The sequence below is a fragment of the Petaurus breviceps genome, unplaced genomic scaffold, assembly GCF_028583685.1.
Source record: "Petaurus breviceps papuanus isolate PSGF00001 unplaced genomic scaffold, PetGlider_PUasm1.0 182, whole genome shotgun sequence".
In the NCBI taxonomy this organism is placed as follows: Eukaryota; Metazoa; Chordata; class Mammalia; order Diprotodontia; family Petauridae; genus Petaurus; species Petaurus breviceps.
In genome coordinates, this window is record NW_027185786.1 from 6,469,832 (window position 1) to 6,495,341 (window position 25,510).

General features: G+C 39.7%; 1 protein-coding gene across 1 annotated transcript; it reads right to left on the reverse strand.

The window, feature by feature from the left end:
- Positions 1-2,836: 2,836 nt before the first annotated feature.
- Positions 2,837-16,544, reverse strand: TAT (tyrosine aminotransferase). The gene is made up of 11 exons (XM_069087489.1): positions 16,308-16,544; positions 15,978-16,082; positions 12,772-12,839; positions 10,420-10,578; positions 9,172-9,310; positions 8,407-8,459; positions 7,739-7,891; positions 6,761-6,889; positions 6,244-6,327; positions 4,667-4,765; positions 2,837-3,945 (listed from the first exon to the last, which is right to left on the reverse strand). Exons 1-11 carry the CDS (start codon positions 16,540-16,542, stop codon positions 3,805-3,807), a joined length of 1,365 nt encoding a protein of 454 aa, XP_068943590.1. The 5' UTR covers positions 16,543-16,544; the 3' UTR covers positions 2,837-3,804.
- Positions 16,545-25,510: the final 8,966 nt, after the last annotated feature.

Consider the following 25,510-nt stretch of genomic DNA (forward strand, 5'->3'; position numbering starts at 1 on the left):
CTTATATTGTGAAATTTGGGAAACCATTGTATCTGAAATGGTAAATCTGAAATTAGAAAAGTAACTTCTCTTTTAATATGGATGCTGTTAGATTGTGAATTGAGCTGTCAAAGGAATGTGGTAAAAATATTTGGAAATCAGTAAATATTTAATGGGATATGTTTGCTTTAAAATGGAAAATGATAATCATAATAAAGTACTATTAGGAGAAAAATAACACAACCCCCTTAAATTATCCTTATCTATGAGATTTCTTAGGACTTTCTGCTTGGGCAAGGTCATGAGATCTTATCAGCCTTGCTGATCACATTTTGTAAAATTATAAAGTACTGAAGTTTGAGACCCTAGAAGCTCTCCCAGTTTGGGGAAAATTTATAAATTTATTTATAATAAAGAGTGGATTTCATCTGAGATTATTTGGTTGTCACTTATGAAAATTACAAAAATGTGTCTTAGTAATTAGTATATATTGAAATTACTTCTTTGAACCAATTTAACAATGACAGACTTTAGAGTCAAATATTTTATTGTGCCTTAGGAGTTAATAGGCTATATGAATATCTGTTAGTCTGAAGACTTAAGGTAACGACCAATTTTCTGTGGGTTCTGAATTAACTCATTCATTATTCACTGTATATGTGAGACTTAAGAATGTGATCATTCTTAATTTATAAATAAAGGATAAGTGAAATGTCCTTTTATTTGCTTATTATTAGCTATTTGGAAAACATAAGAAAACTAGTAATATTCTAGCCCTGAGCTGTGATTAGTGAAATCTTCCTATTTGAGGTACATCTTGTGGGAACATAATTTAATTTATTCTAAATTATTATTAAATTAATTTATTAAATTATTAAATAATTAATAATAAATTTTTAAATTTATTCTAAATTTGATTTCAGGTATGCTTATCTGGATTGTCATTAAGCCAATAGTCCACCATTCAGGGGGAATGTAATGTGCTCCCCAAAGGGAGTGCAATCTGAGAACTAGTATAGCTGGATGTCTGTGTCTAGGAAAGTTAAGGGGATGACCTTGTGTAGGTGAAGGTATATTCCTCTTGACTCAGTTTCCCCATTACGCTATTTTTTTCTGAGCAGGAAATTTTCTCACTTGGTTAATTCTGAGCCTAACTTTGATACCTTATGAGTAATGTGGAATTGTGCTGAATGATTGTCTGTTAACTATGAGTCTTGCCTGGAATTGTACAGAGCCAAAGGAGTTTTTTTTTCCATTATGGCTTGTATCAGATCAATCTGTGCCCTTCAGGAATAATCTTGATATTGTCAAAGCCATATCCATCCTTTTTTCCTTTCATTGCAAAATTTCTATAGTTAAGTTAGGTGAACAGTGGAAGTTTGTCATTACAATACTAAATCTATTAATAAATTAATACTAAAACATTTGAGTTACTGTAATAGGACACAAATCTAGAAAAACCTTACTGTTGTTTTTTTTTTTTTTTTTTGAGCAATTAGGGTTAAGTAACTTGCTCGAGGTTTCACAGCCAGTTATTTCTGGGTGTGGTGCTAAGTATCTGAGCCTGGATTTGATCCCAGATCATCCCGACTCTGGGGCTGGTGCTCTTACTCACTGAGCCACCTGGCTGCCCCTAAGCAATTGGGGTTAAGTAACTTGCTCAAGGTTACACGGCCAGGTGTTTCTGGGTGGGTGCTAAGTGTCTGAGGCCAGATTCAATCCCAGGTCTCCCGACTCTGGGGCTGGCGCTCTTACTCACTGTGCCACCTGGCCGCCCCAAAACCTTACTATTGTTAATCTGTATTTGTGGTCAGTTCCATATCTTATGTAACTAGGTAAATGAGTTTTTAGGCTTGCCATCCCCTTGCTTTCATCCCATCTCCTTTACTCTAATCTCATTTCCTCATGATATAGCATTGGGGGAGAAGTTGAGACACATACCTTTTTAGAAATCTACATCCACTTCAATTGTAACTGTAACTGTAATTAGTCTCAGAGATAACACTAGCCCATCCTCTTTTGGAGGTGTGTACCCATCAGGATTGTCTTGCTCTTATTATGAAAAGTTGTCTTTAAAAACTGTTCTCAGTTTGAATCCAATGTTGGTTCCTCATGGCCATCCCACCAATGTGTTTCAGCATTTTCTTTGTTAAATTCCTTTTAATTTTCTTTGCCTTAATTTTGTCTCTTTAATCAGGGCAAAGGCCTGAACAAAGATTTTCTTTCAACAGAGGAATGATAAGTAAAGCCTTGTGCTATGACCAACACCATCACAATGAGTTCTATTCCCTCATCAAAGAAAGGTGAGTGAGATTAAAATGTCTTCATCCCCAAATTACCAGGAAGCTCCTAGGTAGGAGGCAGAGATAGGATTTGAACCCACATTCTTTGAATCTAAATCTAGTGCTTAGTTAGTGCTCTGTAATGTATCACATCCCCTAATTAATTCTGTCCCCAAAGAGTCTTTTTCTTGCTTGATGAACTCATTTAGCACCATGAGGGCTACTTAAAGTTATCCCTGGGCTGGGCAAAATCTAAGGGTAATGCAAAGTATTACTATAGGAAATGTATAACTCATATTTTGACAACACTTTATTATATAAGATCTAATTTGACTCGAAGTCATAAAAAAAATCAATGAAATGCCAAAATCGGATATTCCTCAAGGATTCCTGACTGTATGTAAAGTAAGTGGCGACCTCACTAGCCCCCTGGAGAGTAGAGAATATTTTTGTCTCCTCAACAGAGAAGAAAAATCACACCACAGAGTTGTAAACTTTGTAAAATTTATTTAAAAAAAACAATAATTTATGCCCTTTGCAAAACAAAGGGTTTGGTCACTATAAATGCTCTTTAGCTAACATATTAAAAGATAACATAATATATAATATAATAAATCAACATCAGAGTTATACCAAAAATGATTCCATGACAGGTCAGGGAATTCCTGGTCCTTTCACCAGAATGGCACAATAGCTCCTCAAAAGGTCCTTTCTGGCATAAAAGTTTACTGCCCCTTTAAGAAAATCCAATATACAAAAATATAGGCACAAAACAGATAAATTATAGTTATTATTTGCATTACAAAAGGACTCTTCATATTATAAAAGTGGTTCCTTTCATGGCTCCTTTAAAAAGCCAACTCCACAAATACATTGAAAATACAATTGCCAAAAATTTGATCCAAATCCAATTTTTTTTCAGTAGCATCTATCGCATAATGTGAGGTATACCTAGAGTCAATGAAGTGGTAACTGAATTCGGATCTAGAATTAATTTTAGTATATAGGGTGCACAGTATGAGAAAGTTGCAGGGACAAAAGTACATTCAACCTTCTGTTTCCATCCTTCTTTCCCACTAGATTGGAAACTCCTTGTGAGTGAGAATTTTTTGCCTCTTTTTGTACCCCCAAAGCTTTGCATAGTGTCTGGTACATAGAAGGTGCTTAATAAATGTTTATTTACTGATTCTTGATTGACTAAATGATTTCTTTGCTCTTCTTTGTCTCACTTTTTGTATGTTACTTTCTTGGTAAAGTTAGAGATGATATTAACCAGGTTAGATTTTTAAGAATATGTTACTCAGAGAAAAAGAGAAGGGAATTGAATGGTGGGGAGAGACTGAAAACTAGGGGAGTGAATCATGTTACTATAACTTTAGGAGATTTATGGAGGCAGAGTGTGTTCAACTGGGACTAGGAAACAACAGGAGTTCTAAAGAGTTGGGATAGAACTAGGGTCCTTTTTGTGGCCCCTCTCCCAGGAGTAGGTATTCCACTCAATGGCCCCAGAAGGTACACACTGTATGGCAGAAGGAAGATGGGCCTATTTGTCACATTCTTCCTGGGTTCCTTCAACACTTTGGTAGTGCTTTTCACAGAACTCTTGGATCCGGCTGCAGGCTTCCGACATCATCACTTCAGGGACTGTGATAACGACTCGGAAAAAATTGGGGTATTCAAAGCACTGCCAGGAAAAAAAAAAAGACGTATGTTAGCTTTGGAAAATCTGAACCTGAGACAAGGCTACCCCTAAGATAGTTCATCCCCTAAGTTACAAAAGTCATTGACTTCATTTTAGATGCTTTGGGATAAGGTTGTTTTTGCTTGTCCTTTGTTCTTGAAGAGGACCATGACATCAGAAAGATGATGCCATGGCTTTCGAATGAATTGGATTTAAGTGAGGGAAGGCTCTGAAAAGTCACAAGCATCACTTTCTCTTCCAGAGCCATCTGGGTGCAGTGGCAAGATATAGGTCAGGACAACTGGAGATGGCCCCCTTTGGAATAAGGAACTGTTCTGTGAAGGGCTGAGTGGAAAGTTGGATGTTAATCTAAAGAAAGGAACATGGCTTCCTTTCACTCCTAAAGCAAAGAATCTAGCTAGTCAACAAGTATTTAATAATAACTTACTGTGTTTAAGGCACTATGCTAAGCATTAGAGATACAGGTCAAGACAAAAAGTCTCTGGCCTCAAGAAACTCACAATCAAAGCTAATAGATCAAAGTCAGACCCAGTCTTCAAGTCTGTGATGGTTGCAGACGGGTGAGAAAGGGTACTTTGAGATCCTGAGAGATTTTGAGTCCAACCAAATGACAAGGAGTTTAGGGAGATAATTCAGGAAGGTCCTGGGCCCATCAAGACCTTTCAGCAACATGAGACTAGTCTGATAGAGACAAGACACTCACCTTTCCTGGGAGACAGACGACGGATTGCTCTGCAATTAACCTCTCACTGAATTCGACATCATTTTCAAATTCTGGGAAATGTTCCATCTCAATTCCAACCTACATCCATAGCAGGAAGGAGGAGACACAAGTGAAAGGTCTTTTCCAGTTATAAGGAGGAGTGAAGAGGGTTAGCACAACCCCCAGAAAATGGCCAATTTAACCATCTTCTGATGATTGATAGCTAATATTTCTATAGCACTTTACACTTCATAAAGGGCTTTAAGAAGATAACACCTGTCACAAAGCCCATTAGTATGGGACTTTCTCCTTACTGACCCTGGGTGAGAGGTGAGGTAAGAGTTGATGAGGAGAGCTTCATTTCTTAGTCAGTCCCTGCTTTGAGGACTTTTCTCTTTCTTTCTTTCTTTTTTTTTTTTAAGCAATTGGGGTTAAGTAACTTGCTCAAGGTTACACGGCCAGTTGTTTCAGGGTGAGTGGTAAGTGTCTGAGCCCAGATTCGATTCCCCAGGTCATCCCAACACTGGGGCTGGTGCTCTTATTTGCTGTGCTACCTGGACTTTTCAAACAGGAGTTCCCCTTGGGGACTCTTCAACAGGAAATACCCTTTTGGGAATCTCCTCCCCTCACCTAGGGCAAACCATTCATCTCCACCAATCAGGAGAGAGTCCCACACCAATGGGCTTTGAGACAGAGGTTACACAACTATGTCCTCATTTTATCTTCACAAAGACACTGGTGCTACTCCCATTTTATGAGTTAAGAGACTGAAGTAGACAGACGCTAAGTGACATGTAAAAGGGGTGGGCATTAGGGGAGAAATCTTAACAGAAATCCTGAAGTTGTATCAAGGGACCATTCACTGATGCATTCTTTGGAAGGGTTAGTAGAAAATTATAATATTATAATGGTAATTATAAGAATGGTTATTATAGGGGCAGTTAGGTGGGGCAGTGAGTAAGAGTGCCGGCCCGGAGGACCTGGGATAGGTTCTGGCCTCAGATACTTAACACCCACACAAAATAACTGGCCATGTAACCTTGGGCAAGTTACTTAACCCCAATTGCTTTATTAAAAAAAAAAAAGAATGGGGGCGGCCAGGTAGCACAGCGAGTAAGAGCACCAGCTCCAGTGTCGGGATGACCTGGATCAAATCCGGGCTCAGATACTCAGCACCACACCCAGAAATAACTGGCCGTGTAACCTTGAGCAAGTTACTTAACCCCAATTGCTTTTAAAAAAAAAAAAAAGAATGGTTATTATAAGGGTGTAATGATTAAAGCAGTCTTTCAACTTAATGAAGAGTTCATTTCTGCCTGAGAACTATGACTATTGGAGAAGAAATCACTTCAGCCATTGACATAATAGCCCTTTTTTTTCCCCTCCAGTCTTGAATAAATCAAGATGTACTTTGGCATGTATAGTAAAGGGAGTCTGTTCTAGTCACTGATTAATCCTCTCCCTACTAAAACAGAGGTGAAGTCATTCTAAGTGGGTTTGTTTCTAATCTATCTGGCTCCCCCTCTGACCCAGGATATACCATAGATTGATTCAGAACTTGGTGAAGACATGCTTACCATGAGGTACATGGCCCCAGAAGGCTGGATGGGCCGGAGTCCAGGAATAGCAGCCAAGGCTCCATAACAAAGGTCAGCATTTGACTTTAAGAGACAAGACAGGGGCCAAAGATTACCATTTGGGGAAAGGGAGAATCAAGCCATTCCAATGAGCACCATTTTGAAGGACTAGACCCCACATTTGCTTGCTAGACCCCAAGTCAACAGGGCAAAGATCATGTCCATCCCCCTGTTGGCTGTAATGAATGGGATTGCCAAGGGTCCAGAAAATTATTCACATTGCTATGTCTCTCTTGACCAAGATGGATGAGGGAAAGGCAAAGGAGCCCACCCCAGACTCAGCCTTTTTAATGTAGCCCTGACCCTCCCAGAATTAATAAACTGGCTTAATTAATTCATTAAATAACTGCTGGCAGGACCACAGATAAGATGGGGTTATTCCCAGGATTCTACATACGTTTTTCCTTAAGGATATCTCTCTTTCTCCAAAGATGGGAGACTTCTGGGCCACCCTTACCTTGAGAAAGCTGAGGGTGTTGTGGTAAAATTCTTGAGGAGTTCTTCTCATGATGCTTTTCAGTGCTCCCTGAACAATGGTGCAGGGTCCCAGGATCCTCTGAGTCAGCTTCACTAGCCCATCTCGGATCTTAAACATTCCAGAAAGCACAGTCAATACCTCCAAGCTCACCCTTATCAAGGTAACTCATGTGTTGTCAAGTCCTTGCCTTTCTTTCTTCCATTTTAAAGAAAGTACCCAGGACAGTCACACCTTCATTCCTGTATCGGGACCATTCCTGACTCTCCAGAATTTACCATCATATCCCTGCTCAGGTACTGTTTCCTTCCTCCCCCTTCCCCTATCAGTTTCCTTTTTTGTGTTGTTTTCTCCCATTAGAATGTAAGCTCCTTGAGGACAGGGACTATTTTTCTGCTTGTACTTGGATTTCTAGCACTTAGCACAGCGACTGGAATATAATAAGTACTTAATAGATGCTTCTTGACTTGACTTGACTCAATCTCAAAGTGAGAGAGGAATAAGACCTTTTCACTAATCCAAGCAAAGGGGAATTGAGTTTGGGGTAGGAAACAGGGATGACAGTTCCCTTTCTTTATTCAATATCTTCCTCAGACACCCTGAGCCTCAGTGTCACAGGGTCATAGGATCATAGATTAAGAGCTAGTAGGTTATTTTTACAGAGGAAATTTTACAGGTCATTTTACAGAGAGGTTAACTAAGGTCACAGAGATCTTAAGTGGTAAGGTAGGGATCCCAACCAGGACACCTGACTCCAAATCTAGCATGCCTTCCATTGTATGTATTCTTGTTACCAATGCTAAAAAATTGGTTCAAAAAACCCCAAATCTATATCCCCATAGTTGTATGTGCAAGATAATGTATGTGTGTGTGTGTGTATATATGTATACATATACATACACATAAACATACACACATATGGATATAATTTCCACTGAACAAGAGATCTGCTGCCCTTACCTCATTACCAAAGATGTCTCTTCTGTCATGGATCAGAATCCAGCCCAGTCTCCAGCCTGGTACCAACCAACGCTTAGATAGCCCACCACAGGATAAGATGGGAACACTGGTGCTGAGAGAGGCCAAGGGCTCATATTTACAGTCTGAAAACACCTGAAGAGGAAGAAGGCTCATTATATTTCTTGTCTGTTCTCCTGGGTATCTCTATCCTCTTCTACAGCCAGGATGGGCCCTCAGATTTATGTTATCCCCCTTACCCTTTCACCCATATTGAAAAGCTAAGGAATGATTGGGATCTCGAGGAGATTGGGAACTCATGTTGATTCTAGGAGGGCTTAGCCTCCCTCTGCTTCAAAGGGAATAGGTCAAAGATGGCTGGCCTTGATATAGGGAAGGAGGTTTGTAAAGAAAGGAATATGACCCAAGTCCAATAATACAGAACAGGTTCCATATTGAATCCGTGTAAGAGAAATGAATCCTAGCAAGGGATACTGTTGTGGTAGAATACTTGGGAAATTTGTTAAAGGGAATCCCAAGAAGATTAGACAGTATGACATACAAGAAAATTACTCAGGGGTGACTTTTGTTTGCTTTCTAAAAGGTGAAATCTAAAGGTGATGATTCCTTAGTGTTAGAAACCCAGAGAGAGTCTTTTGCCCAGTGCTCACCATGTCTCCATAGATCTCATCAGCCAAGATGGGAACACATTGTCTTGCAGCCACTAAAGAAAAGATAAACATACTTGGATCACTCCTTGGCCCTGTGGTCCTTCAGGATTCAAATATTCAACCAGTCCTGTATTATATTGCATTTTTGCTATATTACCTTGTTATTTCAGAAAATTAGAAAGGAAGAATAAAATTCCCTCATCTTCCTCCTTCTTTCTGTGTGTATATTTATATAATGTATATATGTATGTGTGTAATATACATGTGTACATATGTATAAGTGTATATATAATTATATATAAAATGCATGCATGTCATATACATGTATATATAATATAATTGTATACATAATTATATTATGTATGTGTACACATGTGTGTGTTTGTGTGTGTATACTGCTGGATCCATCACATTTTCCTCTACCAGCTCCCCAACTCCATTTGCCTTCATCCCAGCCCTAAGATGATAATTTTGTTCCTTGCTTTTGCGTCTAGGCAGGGAGTCCTCTACTTTCTTCCATAAGTAGGAGAAGCCTTTGACAGATCTCCAGCTGGCCTGAGCCCAGACCAAAGAATTCATCTTTTTTTTTTTTTTTTCCTTTGGAGGGCAATTGGGGTTAAGTAACTTGCCCGAGGTTACATGGCTAGTTTTGTGTGTGTGTGTGTGTGCGTGTGTGGGTGTTAAGTGTCTGAGGCTGGAACCAAACTCATGTCCTCCTGACTCTGGGGCCAGCATTTTACTCAATTTACAAAGAATTCATCTTACCAGATAGGATTTTCTGGAGATGGCTTTTGCTGAAAACTGAACCACAGGGGTTTGATGGGTTGTTGACAATAAGACACGCTGTTTTCTCATCAATCAAAGATTCCAAATGCTTCAAGTCAATTTCCCAAGATTTTTCTGGCTAGAGAGGAAGGAAAGATTGCAGTAAGATCTGAGAACTCCTCGCAGGCTTGACTGTTTTTCATTTTGTCATTGTATTCCTGGCATAATATCTTGCATATGATGGATTCTTGATAAATACTTTTTGGAATAAATTTAATTGGAACTTTTGCATAATAATTATTTAATACAATATTTAACTTAAATGATAAAATATATTTATAGCTTTGGTTACCTACATCAAGACCTTTCACCTCTGAAATCTGAGCAAACACACTCATGTCTGAGTCAATATGCCTGGAGATTATGAGCACATCTTTGTGAACAGACAGAGATGGTAGAGTGGAGTTAGAAGGCCCAAGTCTGAATTCTAGATTTATTAGCTGTGTGGCCTGTATGAAGGAATTGAACGACATAATCTCTAACGTTCCTTTCCTCTGTAACATCCTATGAAATCACAGAAGTTTTGGGGGGAGACAGAATCAATCAACAAACATTTATTAAGCACTTCCTACGTACCAGACCCTATACTAGAAATGAGGATATAAAGCAAGGCAAAAGCAGGTCCCTGCCCTCAAGAATTCACATTCTAATGGGGAAGAAAATGTTCAAACAACTATGAACATACAAAATGTCTACAGTGTGAATGGGGAGGTAACCCACTGAAGGAAAAAGCAATGGAATGATGAAATGGATAAAAAAGGAAGAGGATGTTTGGGAACAAAAATCAGAGGGAAGAAAAAAAAACCCAGGCAGCCTAAGGAGGCAGAATAAAATACTAAAGGTCTTGAAACTAAGCTAACAGAGAAAGTTGATGAAAAAAGTTGATATTAGCTACTAGATAATAATAGATCCCTAAATTCTCACATATCAGTGAGAACAGGGTGGGCCTCATGTGGCCAAGCTTAGGAATCAATCAACAAATAATAGGTATACGGAACTCTGATTGTCTTAAATATAAAGCACTAAAATATACGTCATAGGCAATTAAATATAAAATTGGCAATCATAGATAAAAAGGCAGAATGGGCTGGTTCTATGACAGGGTACTTGTCACCAATTCTTTTCCTAAAATAAAGGAAACCTTCCTAACGTGTCTGCTTTCCAAGGTTTCCCCAAAAGATCACTTACCAACAAGTTGTAAAGTTTGACCTCAATACCCATGGATTCAGCCAGAGTCTTATAGAGAGAGAAGCCGGGTCTGGGAATCAAGATGTTTTGTCCTGGGTTGGCCAACACAGCTAAGGCAAGTTCAATGGCCTGGCTACAGCCACTTGTCAGAATGACATCCTGCATAGAACACAAGGGATTAATTAAGGTGGTGATTCCTGGCTAACAGAAATCTGAGAACAGACAGGAATTCAAGAGTCAATTTAACAAAAAAGAGAGAGCTGGGAATAAGGAGAAAGAAGTTTATTCCTGAATTCTAGGAAGTGATAGGCTAACTCAAATTTATATGGCATTTTAACATTTGATAAGTATTTCAAGGCGGGCATCACAAGTGTTGTTATCCTCAGTCTGTAGATGAAGAAGCCCAGCTTCAGAGAGATTAAGTGGTTTAGCCCCAATCACCCACAGAGCTGGGGTTCAAATATAGGCCTTTGGTTCCAAGTCCTTCTTTTCCACTAGATTACTTCTCATTAAAATGGGTATTGACTATGTTGAACTAAAAGCAGAAGATTAATAGCTTTTATTGTATGTTAATATTATATATACATGTATATATGCATATGTACATGTATATATATATGTATGTATGTATATAACTTTATTAGAAGGTTGGTCATGCCTCAGCTAGCCACTATGTAAAAATGCAACTCTGTTGTTAGAGTCGGGAAAAATTCTCAACTGACAGTGTCCTTGGACTTTCTCCCTGGCTTATTTGCTCCTGGCTAGAGATATGATATAGACAGCAGAGGGAGGCCTTCTCTCTTAGGAAATATCAACCCAAAACATCAGAGGGTTGGTGGGGGGAAGCAGTTGACCCCAATCTTGGCATGGTCTTCAGTTCAATATGCAACTATAGTCAAAAGATCTTAAGTGCATCAAAACTTTGTTTTCCCTACCTTCAGCAATTGTTGAGATTATAGATAATTATAAGCACTAAAAATAACTATAAGTCAGGATGTCAAGGACTTGTGATTCATCAGTTTGGGAACTTCCTTCACCGATATAGATCACCAACTCTCTATAACTTATAGTCTTTGGTCTACCCATCTAATTTATAATCTATAACTATAGTCTCTGAGGCAGAGACCCTAGTGACTTGCTTGTAGTCAACCAGCCAATGTCAGAAGCAGGATCTGAATTCGAATCTAACATGATTAACCACTAATCATGATGGCTAGACAATACTTCATCATTTTAGTGGATTTTTTTTCCAAAGTACTTTTCACACATTCTCTAGAGTTGGGTGGCTTTCATCATTGAAAGAGTCAAAACAGGATTATGGGAAGAGTATTAAATTTAGTCAAAAGGTCCAACTCCAACTCCATGCCTTAGCAGTGAGATCCTAGGCAAATTACTTAACCTCTCTGAGCCTCACTTTGTAAAACAGAAATAAAGATTCTTGTGCTAACTTCTTTCCTTACAGAATTGGGAAGAATGTGCTTTGCAAACTTTAAAGCCCTACAGAAATGCAAATTGCTATTAGCAGTAATCTGATTAAAAAGAAATTCAGGGCAGCTCTGAGCTAATTACAAAGCCCATCCCAATTGGTCAGTAGTGTCCAACTCTTTGTTGGACCCCATTTGGGATTTTCTTGGTAAAAATACTAGAGTGGTTTGCCATTTTCAGCTCACTTGACAGATGAGCAAACAGAGACAAATAAGGTTTAAACTTGCCCAGGGTAACATAGCTGGTAAGTGTCTGAAACTAGGCCCAACACTTTATCCACAACCTATGTCAGGAGGTACCAAAGGACAATAAGACTATTCTGAATTCTAGGCAATGGTAGGCTAACCTTTGTAAATTTTGATCCTTTAACCTTTATATCTGATGACTAAATTCCTCCTACCCCATATTGTATATTTTTCTATTTCACAGTAGACATCCTACAAGTGCCAAAAGAAAAAATAAATTTAATACAGCATCATCAACACAATCACCATTATCATGACTTGGAACCAGGAAGATTTGAATTCAAAGCCAGCCTAGGTGTATGACCCTGGACAAGTCACTTCACCTCTGTCTGCCTCAGTGTCCTCATCTGTAAAATGGAAATAATAGCACCTACCTTCCAGGGTTGTTGTGAGAATCTAATGAGATAACATATGTCATCAGTCTTAAAGTGCTAGCTATCAAAATCCTTATAGATGTTAAGGATGAGGAGAATTAGCCCTCTCTTTATTTCTGAAACCATTTGCTTAACTTTTGTCATCTGAAGTTAGAGATGGTGGGGTTTGCCCTAAATGAAATCTTAGAATAATCTCCTAGTTTCATTTCACTCTATGTGGTGGAAGTCTGCAAAACTGCCTTTGTTACCTTAGCCTCCAGAGGGGCCTCTGGACAGTTGTAATAGGAAGCAATTTCCTCCCGGCTGGTCAGGTAGCCTGGAAATAGAAGGAGAGATTAGTGAGTAGAGCGATTTCCTTCCTGAGCCTGCCAACAACCTTGGGTACTAGAAAACAGATGGTTCAAATCCTGCCTCAGATACTTCTGAGCTATGGACCCTGGGCAAATCACTTCAATTCTCTGTGCCTTAATCTCCTCATCCACCTTTCCTCACCCTTTCCCCAAGGAACAAAGCAAAACTAGCATGGAGGCCATTGGGATTTGGCCTTGGTGCCAATGTCTACTAGGTGCTCTGGAATATTTCATATTGATGCTAACTGTTAACCTTCCCTTCATTCTAGATGTCTTCTTCAGCACATAGAAACCTGATGTTCTCCTTAATACACAACATCTTTCTGCACATTCTTCAAGGATGGATGCTCTTTCATAAACCCCGATGCATAGAGCCAAGGAAAGGAGTTGGCAAACTGCTGGTTCCCCTAGTTTCACTTTCAGACCTACCCTAAACTACCACGACTCAGCAACTACCTCTCTTCATTTCAAATTGACTCCATCCTTCCTGCCCAGGTCCAGTATCATGGGTAGCCCTCCAGGTTACTCTCCCTCCTACCCAATAACATCATCCTTATAGGTTTTTCCACCTCCTTCTCCTTCCTCCTTCCAACTCTCTGACTTTCCTAGTTCGTCAGCCTCCCCATCTCCCAAGACTTCTATCTCAGGCCAGTCCTGACCATTCACAGGAGGGTGTAATGGGAATGTAAATTTTAAAGATCTTCCCTACACCTAGGCTAAAGTGCACCTGGAGCCTGGGGTGGGAGGCTTCTTTTTCACTAGATACTTCTTGATTGGCCAATGAGTCAATAAGGTTGTTACATTCTCTAAGCCAGGAGAAGGCTATATAAGCCCTGATGTGTAGCTTTGTTTTGGGGCTCACTTTGAGAAGTGTTCTGTGATTTGATCTGGATTCTGGGAAGCCGTTGTTGAGAGCCCCCCCTCGACTTTGAAAAACCCAGATGTTGATTGGGTATGGATGTAATGGTTGGACAGTTTGGAAATCTGTCTACTTAATCTGTTTCTCTGTCTTGATAATTCTGTCTGTATACTTTGAAGTTCGGGGTGCTGACCTTTTTCCCCTGAACTAGGTAAATGATACATATTTGACTGATTAAAGTAAGCTTGTTAACCCATTTTGAATTGCTTTCCTTTATCGAAGCATATCCAAGAACCTATATTGGCAGCAACCCTGGGGATGCTGGGTGCTTGCTGCTACAAAATGGCATCACAAACAGGATCTGCAGAGTAAAAGGAAAGTACGGGGGCTGGGATAATTGTTTGTTTCCCAGTAGTGGTAGTTGTGACTCTGTTGCTGAGCTGAGAGCAGGAATGGTGAGCTGCCTGCATGGGGACCTGGGCAGAAGCCAGGAGCAGCTGCCTCCTGCGGGAGGAGAGAATTCAGCCACAGGAAAAGATAAGAACTGAGCAGCAAAGCAGGGGCACTGAATGTGTTTCCTTGCTGCATCCCACAGTTTGGGACCCAGGGGGAGGATGGACTTGTGACTATGGTGGGTGGGATGAAGTGCCCTGTACCCCTAAGGACCCCACCTTGTTGGTTTTGTTGCCCAGTCCCCTCTCTCTACTTGGAAGCAGGAGCTGGAGCCGTGTGAGGGGAAGGACACCCCCTCCCCCCAAGAGAACTTTATTTGGACTCTTGTTTTGAATTAAGGTGATAATGCAATGTACTTTGTGTTTGTTGAAGGCCCAGTATCCACTTTGGTAACTTCAGTTATGTATCTTGCAAATGTGACCTATGACTGTTAATGCTAATTCAAAGGTAAATTTTCTATGCAATGGGCATGAAAGATCTTGGGGCCAAATGTAATGGGAATGTAAATTTTAAAGATCTTCCCTGCCCCTAGGCTAAAGTGCACCTGGAGCCTGGGGTGGGAGGCTTCTTTTTCACTAGATACTTCTTGATTAGCCAATGAGTCAATAAGGTTGTTACATTCTCTGAGCCAGGAGAAGGCTATATAAAGCCCTGATGTGTAGCTTTGTTTTGGGGCTCACTTTGAGAAGTGTTCTGTGATTTGATCTGGATTCTGGGAAGCCGTTGTTGAGAGCCCCCCCTCGGCTTTGAAAAACCCAGATGTTGATTGGGTATGGATGTAATGGTTGGACAATTTGGAAATCTGTCTACTTAATCTGTTTCTCTGTCTTGATAATTCTGTCTGTATACTTTGAAGTTCGGGGTGCTGACCCTTTTCCCCTGAACTAGGTAAATGATACATATTTGACTGATTAAAGTAAGCTTGTTAACCCTTTTTGAGTTGCTTTCCTTTATCAAAGCAGATCCAAGAACCTGTATTGGCAGCAACCCTGGGGACGCTGGGTGCTTGCTGCTACAGAGGAGTTAAGAAATCTTAAGACTCCCTTTCCTTCATTTAAATGAATTTACCCCAGGCACCAGAACACCTAGTTATGGCTCTGGCTAGGACCACAATTAAATAAGAATCTTAAGACATGAAGGAGTCCTGGGAGAGGACAAAAGGAGTTATTTTCATGGGGTCACTAAGTTCTTTCTATTCCCCAAGCCTAGGATGGATGAGGGAGAGAAGGAAAGGGAGAAAGGAAATTAGCAAAAGAGTAGTCCCAATCAGACAAAGAAACCTCAGAATTAGTAACAACATGACAATAAACTTATCTGAGAAATGTTGCACAGCACTTGGTGGTATGCTATGTGAGGCCAGAAAGAAGTATCAGGTGTTCTTCAAAGATGGGGTCCAAGATATCAGTTTACCTTTATGACTTACAATGAATTCCCCTAAACAGGAGTTCTTCATCTGGGGATTCCCAAACTTGGTTTTTAAAAAAATATTTTAAGAACTATATTTCATAAAATTGGTTTCCTTTATATTGCTATATATTTTGCTTTATGCATTTAGGAACATTATTCTAAGGAAGGACCCATAGACTTCACCAGCCTGCCAAAGGAGTCCATGACACATAGTTAACTCCTTCTGTAGAACCTTCTCCCCAGATCCTTATGCTTATTTCATTTTAGTCTCTGAATACCAAGACAGAAACAGAGAGCAGAAAGAAGTCTAGAAAAATTATAAAAATGGAAAAAAGCATTAGGAAACACTAACCTAAATGACATTAGCAAAGAGGAGGAAACTTACCCATTGATGGAGCATAACCATTGTACTTTCCCGAATCTAAGGCATCCTTCATGGCCTGAGTAACTTCAGAATCAGTCGGGAGATTTCCAAATACAGTTGGATCTCCTTTTTAGAGGAAGAGGGAAAGGAACCATGATAAGATTAATAACATCCCACAAGCAGCGAACAAGACAGAAGCACTCTTCTCCCTCTGGATTCTTTCACCCACCAAGAGATCTGAACTTTCACTTCCATTTTTATTCATTTTTTTCCCCTGATAATCAATGAAATAAGCTTAGACAATGGGAAGTTGAGTTCCCCTTCCCTTGTAAGGGATGATCTAATACTCACCTATTGACAAAGAGATCATGGTTTTATCAGGATTTGGCTGCACTTGCATGCTATCTACAATGGCTCTGATGGGATTGAAAGTTTTCTTGGACATATCAGAGGCCCTCACTGCCCATCTAGCCTTCCTGCCTTTCATTTTTCTTGAGACTGTATTTCTTCCATTGATGTTTACATGGACATCCAGGACTGAGGAAAGTTCACGACTGCCATTCATCTGAATCATATAAGAGTCCATTGCTAAATATGCCTTTGGAGAGAGAAAAAAAATCCATGAATATTAAAATACAGGAAAATCCCTTTACTTTGTATGTGTACACTAACATGAAGTCAGTTTCCTAATGGCTTCAGGCCTTTCTTCTGAGCTCATTACTTTGTCCTCAACCTGCTTTGGCTCTCACTGAAGACAGATTCCACATGAATCAGAAAGATGTAAGACATCTCAAGTAGGAGGTCTAAGATGTTTTTTTAAAGTATTTTGAAAAGCATATTCCCAGTGATGGGATATTCAGAGATGAGTGGCTAATGTCAGCAAACCAACCTCATTTGGGGTAAAAACCCATCCTGTAGTTTTAGAGGGAAGTTACTTCTTTAATCATTTACGGAAGCGGTAGGAAAATTTGCCCCCTAAATTTCTGCTCCCAGTTGACTTGCTGATGAATTGGAACTAAGATAAAAAATTATGGGTCTTCAGGCTCCCAATATATGCCCCATCCCTTGAATGCACCACCAAACCAAGGAAGATTCTCCCTAAGGAAAGATAGACTGGCTCCTGTCACCTGTAGAGCTAAATCAAGAATGTATATAAGAATGCTATAAGACTATTAAGAGCTAGATATTAAGAGTTGTTAAGAATTAGATATTTCCTGCTGTGGAAAAAGAAACAATATAAAAGTGACTGAAGTAGCATCTCCTGGATTATAAACAACGCTGAAAACTGGAATTTTACCTTTTAAGAAATGGAACTGAAGCCCTCAATTGATGGAACGGATCTGAAAGTCTGCTTCTTTCTCTCTCCTCAAGTTGAAGTGATAAACTCAGAAGCAAATCAACACCTCTAAAATAGTCCCTACGAATGGGTGTTGGCCTTGAAAACCTTTCACAATTGGTTGAGGGTGAAGTCTCTATAATACTCCTCCTCCAGTGCCCCATCAGGGATTTGTTCTCACTTCAAACAGCTGGAATCCTCTAAGTTAACTCTTTATGGGAGATGGAGGGGGTGGGAGGGGAACAGAGGATTGTTAAGGGTTGCTAGACTTCTCCCTAGGTACTTGTCGAGCAACTGAGACAAGGTGGAGCTTAAGGTAAACCCCTTCTACTCCACTGCTGAAACATACCGAAAAACAGGTATCATAAAGAGAAGTCTTTTTTTTTTTCTCAATCCAATACTCAAATTATTCCCTTTCTTGAGTGACTGCTATGTTGGTTGTTGAACTGAGATGTCTCATATGATCTAGAGAAATCTTCATAAAGATCATTCACGGGGGCAGCTAGGTGGTGCAGTGAATAGAGCACCGGCCCTGGAGTCAGGAGGACCTGAGTTCAAATTCGACCTCAGACACTTAACACAAAAACTAGCCATGTGACCTTGTGCAAGTCACTTAACCCCAATTGCCCTACCCTCCCCCTTCCAAAAAGCAAAAAAAAAAAAAAAAAGGATCATTCACTAGAGAACTGAAATTTCTTCCAAGCACCTAAAAAATGACCAGTTATTTAAGGGTTAAAAGAAAAGCCTTGCTTGTCTCCTGGCAGAGATCCCATCTTTCTGTTTATTTTTTGAGAGATAATGCAATGTGTTTGCCTATTGAACCTTAGTTTAAATGACTTACTGTTATCAAACTCACAAAATGCTGAAGAAAAATTGGGAGACTTATGTTGATTTCTCATCCCTAGCTCTTAGAGCCATATACTGTATAGATTGGATTCCATTCTTTTTTGGTGACTCCCTTCTCTCAAATGCAAAATGCATTGGAAAATACTTTACTTAAATAAATAAGAGAATGAATTCTATAAGGTACTTAGATCAAGGTGGTTCTTCACCTGCAATCTATGAACTTGGTTTTTAAAAATTTTGATAAACTATTTAAATATAATTAGTCTCCTTTCTGATCCTATGTATTTAGTTTTATTAATTAAAAAAAATGATTCTGAGAATGAATCTCCACAGGATTCACCAGATTGTCTAAAGGGGCCAGGACACACACACACACACACACACACACACACACACACACACACACAGGTTAAGAATCCCTGACTTGGGGAGAAAATAAAAGTCTCCAGCCAGATGAAACCCTAGCCTGTAATAGGCAGTTATTTAGGTGGGACATGATAGTTGTCTTGAAATATTTGAAAGACCATTCCGTTGAAGAGGGGTTAAATTTATTCTATTTGGTCCCTGAGGGCAGAAGTTGCAAAGAGGCAAATGTTAGGCTCCATGAAAAGAAAAGCTTCCTAACAATTCTAGTGACCCCAGAGGGACAGGCTGTCTCAAGAGTGAGTGGATTCTTTCCCTGTGATTCTGATTCATTCAAATATCATCCAAGAAGAAATCATAAGTGTCCCATCTTCTCCCAAGCATTAATTAGCCAACCATGCCACCCTTAAAGTAGGCAAATTCAACCAAAGCAATTGACTGAAAAAGGGGGGGGAAAGGAACTAAACTGGTCTTTAGGTAGACAGGAGTCAAAATATTTATTTGGGTAAATCTAAAATTGTTGGTTATTTGGTGTTACTAAAGTCAATCAATCAATCAACAAGCATTATTATGACGACTATGTGCCAGCTAGCCCCAAATCAGTATATGGACACAGGCCTCTTGGCATGCCTTCTCTTTGCAAAGGGTCCATGACAGTGAAACACTGTAATTACTTACAGAAGCTGGGACCATTAGAATGGGACCATTCCGAACAGAACAGTTGCAAAGTAATAGAATAATTGCAGCCAGGTCATTGTCCCTCAGTTTTCACCAATGCAACCTAATGGCCCCACTTGGGTTGACTGAGATCAGAGCAAACTCTTTCACCACAGGATTTTGGAGATATGCCCTGCAAACAGAGGGGTTGACGTAGGACTGGAAGTGGAATAGATGAGGGCAGTGGCCACTGTATCAGACGGGTCATCACAGTCAATACGTCCTAATTTCTGTTCCAACTAAGAATAACAAGGAAAAACAGATAAAGCAAACAGGTCTGTGATAGCACCCTCTTTCTCTTATCTGCCCCTGACAAAGAGCTGATAGAAAATGTGACGATATTGGGATGTTGAGCCTTCCATTCTTACTTGATTGTTGACACCAAGTAAACCTTAGTTAACCATCCAGGAGTCCTCACCAAAGTCACCTGTCATAGGTATCTTTAATCAGCCTATCCCACCTGCTTCTCGGGCAAACACAGATCCAGAATTTCTGCAGCAGCACTCCTAGTATCTTTCCTCAGAGACCCACCTCCTGTGACACTGTCTATAGCTAGTCAATACGTAGTCATTTGCATGTTGTCTTTCCCATTTGGTTATAAGTTCCTTGAGGGTAAAAAGTGGTTTTTTGTCTGTCTTTACACTGCCATTGCTGACAGTGCTTGGAACATATTGATTCCTAAGTCCTCATTGACTGGCTGATTAAATATTCATTCCTCGTTTTCCTGAGAAATGTATCATAAATTTCAGAATCTCAGAAAGTGGACCCTGAATGAATCAAGTCAGCAACAATAAAAGTGTACATGTCATTAAGAAAAATGATGAGCTGCAAAAATGAAGAATCATAAAGATGAAAGAAATATCAGATTCCTTCTGAAAATTTACCCATACTCTCCTGCATGGTATAGCTTCAGATATTTACTACCTGTGTGAGCTTGGGCATGTCATTTAAGCGCTATTTGACTCAGTTTCCTCAACTGTAAGACGGAGACAATAATTGCCTATACCTCCTAGGATTATTATGAAGCACAAAGGAGATTATATTTGTAAAACACTTAGCATGATTCCTGACACACATTGGTATGTATAAATGCCAGCCATAATCATCATTATTAATGTCTGTAGTGTCATAGTAATAAAAACAATAGCAATTATATAATGCTTTAAATTTGCAAAGAGCTTTACAAATGATAACTCATTTGATTCTTACAGCATCCCTGGGAGATAGATGCTTTTATTCTCCCAATTTTACAGATGAGGAAGCTGGGACAGAGGTGAAGTGATGTGCCAAGGGTCATGTAACTAATAAAAGAATTCAGGTCCTCCTGAATCCAGGTCTGGCACTCTATCCAATGCACTATTTAACTACATCATGCATAGTATGTGAATATAGTATTTGTACATTCTTGTGGGCTAACCATGGTACAAATTACCCATCTACTTCTGTTCTCTAGAAATCCATTCCACCAGACAGAAAAAAACAATATAGTATAATAGTTAAAGTGCTAGAGTCAGGAAAACTTTGATTCCATTCCTGCCTGAAGACACTGGGGAAATGCCCTATCCTCTCTAGGTCCTAGAGTTCTTATCTATAAAATGAGAGGTCTGGGCTTGATGACCTGTAAGCTCTAGCTGGAAATTCTAAATCAGTGTTCTTCTGAGCTTAGGAAAGGAGGTCTAGCTCAGCTAAGAGAGACCTTATACCATATATATGAGAGACTCTATGTATATCTATATATGTATGTACATATGTATACACACATACTATATATGAGAGACCTTATACTATATACACAAGTACATGCATATATGTGCATATACCTTATTCTTATATACTATACATAAAATAGAGACCTTATACTATAAGCTGTCATCTGGGTGGCAGAATCTATATCTGAAGCTCCCAGGGCAATCGGTGCCAAGTCAAATGAAATGTGTCTCACCCTAGTGTGGAGCTAGTTACAGTTTAAGACAGAGGTCATTGCCATTCAGAAGTTAAATCAGTGTTTCTCCAAGAGGGGTCTCAAAAACAAGACTGGTCCTTACAGTTTACATACAATAAGGTTCCCTCCTCCCTGAGTCCTTAAGCAGACTTCATTTTAGCATTTGAACACTTATCTCTGCAGCTCAAACAAGAAATAGTGAGTTAAAAGTTAGAATGAGGGGTGGCTAGGTGGTGCAGTGAATACAGCACCAGCCCTGGAGTCAGGAGGACCTGAGTTCAAATCCAGCCTTAGACATGTAACACAAAACTAGCCGTGTGACCTTGGGCAAGTCACTTAACCCCAATTGCCCTACCTTCCCCCCTCCAAAAGGCAATAATAATAATAATAATGAAAGTTAGAATGAAGCCAGATCATTGGAGCCTGGCAGATTCCCTCTGTCTTGTGGGGAACAATCTTAAGCAGTGAAAGAATGAGAGAGACATTGGGACATAATGGAAAAGTCACTGGATTCGGGGTTTTTGCTCTTAGCTCATGAAAGGCCATCTCTCATCTCTGTTCGTTTGTACTGGCTATCATCTATGCCTGGAATGCAGATCTATCCTCTTAGAAACTCTTGTTTCCATTAAAGCTTAAGCTCAGGCTCCCCCTTCTCCATAAAGCCTTTCTTTACCTCCCCTACTGCAACTGCCTCCTCCCATTAACTTGGAGTGATTTTATTCATACTTTGTATATGTACCTGTCATCTCCCCAGATAAAATTAAAGTTCCTTGAAGGCAGGTATTACTTAATTTTTATCTCTTTTTTCCCTAGAACCTCATGTAGTGCCTAATACATAGCAGACGATTAAAAATGTTTGTTGATTGATGTATCTGTCTTGTCTCCCCAACATGAATTAGAGTGTTATTTTTTCTATGTATCTCCCGTAGTATCTATCATAGCACAGCAGTGCCTTACATACAGTAGGTATCCAATATATGTGTCATCTGATCTTGACATTACATGTACACAGAGGGGTGACTATTTTCACACTATTTCAAGAGTTAAATCAAAGGAAATCATGAATATTGACTATTTTGAAGAAGAGGAGAATTAGGAGCTTGGGAGGGGATGATTGTGACGTGTCTAGTCTAGTACAGTGGCTAACCATTGCAGCCCTAGGCTGAGGTCACAAGGAGGCTGGAGACTTTTGTCAATCTCTGCCCTCAAAGTTGGCCCTGGATTCTTTGCTCTGGGGTTGTCTAGCACTTAGTCCAGTGTCTAGTACTTTAAAAAGTCAAGGTCTCACACATACATCACACTATGTATATAGTATAAGGTCTATATCTTGCCGCTGGACCTACTTAGCTCTGAAGGATACAATGAGGCTGGTGACTTTGCACAGCCCTCCCTCACTTAAATCCAATTCACTTGCATGTCATGGCATCACCTCCCTGATGTCATAGTCCTCTCTGTGAGAGCAAAGGACAAACTACAACAGCAATAACAACAGAATATAGTTAGTGCTTTGTGCTAATTAATTTGATTTGTTGACCTGACTAGGCTTGCCTATCTTCTCAACAGGAAATCCAGATTCTCCAGAGTTTCAGTTCAACCCACACCTTATATTCTCACGGAACAATTTTATTTTCTGCCCTAGTCTAAAGAGCTTCCCCCTGTAAAGGAGGGAAGCAGGAAGAACTACTCATGTACAAACGTGAGTCAGATATGGAACAAGGTTTATTCTTGCCAAAAAAAAAAAAGATAATGCTATGCAATCAATCATAAAATGATTACAACAGACTCCATAATTCTTCATTACTAGTTCAATCAGTTGAGAGGATGATATTCAAACCTCTCTGAGACCCTTGCAAACACTGTCAACTAAATTTAACTTTTCCTTGACTTGTTCAGTCATATCTGACTCTTTGTGACCCTATTTGAGGTTTTCTTGGCAAAGGTACTGGACTAGTCTTCTATTTCCTTCTCCAGTTAATTTAAAAGATGAGGAAACTGGGGCAAACAGGGTTAAATGACTTGACCACGGTCATACAGCTGATAAGTGTCTGAGGCAGCATTTGAACTCAGAATTTCCTAACTCCATTTGAACTTCCTAACTCCCGACCTGGCACTCTATCCACCCAGCTACACCAATCACCATTATAAAGATAAGCTGGGTCCCTGCTTCAGCATTCTCTAGCTTCCTAAAAAAAAATGTGATAATTGTTGTCAAACTCAAATAGAAAAGGATCCCAGCAGACTACATATTGATTTAGAAACCCCACAAATTAACACTTTATGTAGTATTGTATTATTTATTTTGTTAGGCATTTCCAATTACATTTTAATCTTATTCAAGTCATATTCTTTTATGGCCCATATTGGCCTGAGGCTGAGTTGGACACTTCTTAGACGAGAGTCTGTATTTCAGTAAGAATCAGAGCATCGTCAGAGACAGAAAGATAGTAAGTAGTAAGGGGGTGTAAGAAGAAGAGGGAACAACCCTATTTTTGCCTTTCTTTGTATCTCTAGAGCTTTGTACAATTCCTGGCACCTGGTAATAAATGCTCCTAGACTGATTCTGTTCAAGAAAGAGGGACGAATCAAACAAAAAATATTTTTGAGTACCTACTGCACATGGTAGTAGGCATTTAGTAAACATTAATTGAATTGAAGTGAGTTGAATCCTAGGCATTATGCAAGTGGGCTGTGAGACATAAATGAACCTATGAGTATAATATAATATTACTGGGCAATAAGAAATGACAGATATGATAGGACTGAGAGATACATGACTAACTTGTATGAAATGAAGCATAATGAAATGAGAAGTAATCAATCAAATCCATAAGAATTTATCATGTTTCTCTGTGCCAATCACTTCCCTAAGTGCTGGGAACAGGAAGAGAAGGCAGAAAGAATCATTGCCCTCAAGGAATTCACATTTTAGTGGGGGAAACAAGAAGCCAAAAAATGGCAGAATGTGGGTCTCTCCACCATCAGACGGCAAGATACACTCCTTTGTCCTGGTCTTCGCTTCAGAAATACATATGTCCTGCAGCATGGCTGAGTGGGCCCATTCATTTATACATATTGCTTTCTCTCTGCTTAGAATGAACAAGGAACAATTTTCCTTGACCGCAATAATATAAGGAAAATAACTTACTCAAAAGGCAATGTTTGTGATGAAAAACCTCATCCAAAATTTAATCAAGTACAAGGAGATCTCTTAGGATAAGAACAGGAGAAGAGAGCAGTCTTTACCAAGACTGATCATGAGGAAGAGGCATGTTACCAAAGGCAGAACAAGAATTTATACCCTAAGGCAGTCAAACTTCCTTCCCCCGGCTGTCCCTTCTTCCATTGGCTGAGAGGTGGACTCAAGTCTTGTCTTGAAAATCTTCCCCCATGGCAAACAGGGAAGCCCGCCACTATCCCTCAGTGGCTGAGAGGAGGACTCAAGTCTCCCCATGAAAATCTTTCCCAATGGCAAACAACAAGGAAATGGAGAATGGCCAATTCAAATGTACTGTGTTTTCCCAATAAGACACTGTCTTATTAATTTTTTTGGACAGAAAAACACCAGAGGGCTTATTTTCAGGGGAGGGCTTATTGTAATGAACATTGACAGCAATTTTAATAAACAGGTAAATGTGAACAAAAAAATGTACCTTTATTCAATAATGATCATGTCATCTTCTTCAACAACATCGTCATAAGTGTCCATACCCTGAATTCCATCCTGGATGTCTTGCGCCTCCATTTCCTTCAGAAGAAGTGGACCCAATCTGTCATGTCCAGCAATATAGCTCTCTTTAAATGAATATGTCTTGTCCAGGTAACCTGCTCGTAGTGACTTGGCGACACAGCTGTCAGTAATTTTATCCCATGACTTCTTCACCCAAGTCACAACTTCTTGCAGACAGGGCTTCACAAAGTTTCCACGCTGATTTCTTTCCATTCTATTTTCAATGTAGTCATTGACTTCCATGCGCAAATGGTCCTTGAATGGCTTCTTTATTGCAATATCAAGGGTCTGGAGATAGGCAGTCATTCCTGCAGCAATCATTACTTGATCTATTCTTCTCTCTGCAAGGAAGTTCTTCATTTCTTTAGCGCGGTGAGTGCTGGCTGAATCCCAGACTATCAGACCTCTTTGGTTACCTCGCATAACAAGTGGCAGCATTAAATCAACCCACTTTCTTATAACGGCTTGTGTACACCAGGCTTTTTCGGTTTCAAGAACGTAAATGCCACATACACGTTCAATCTTATCTTTCTTGCCCTTACTGATGATTAGAGGTGTGGCTTTCTTTCCATCCAAACGAATTGCCAAAACACAGGTGACCTGTGCACTTTCATAGCCAGTGG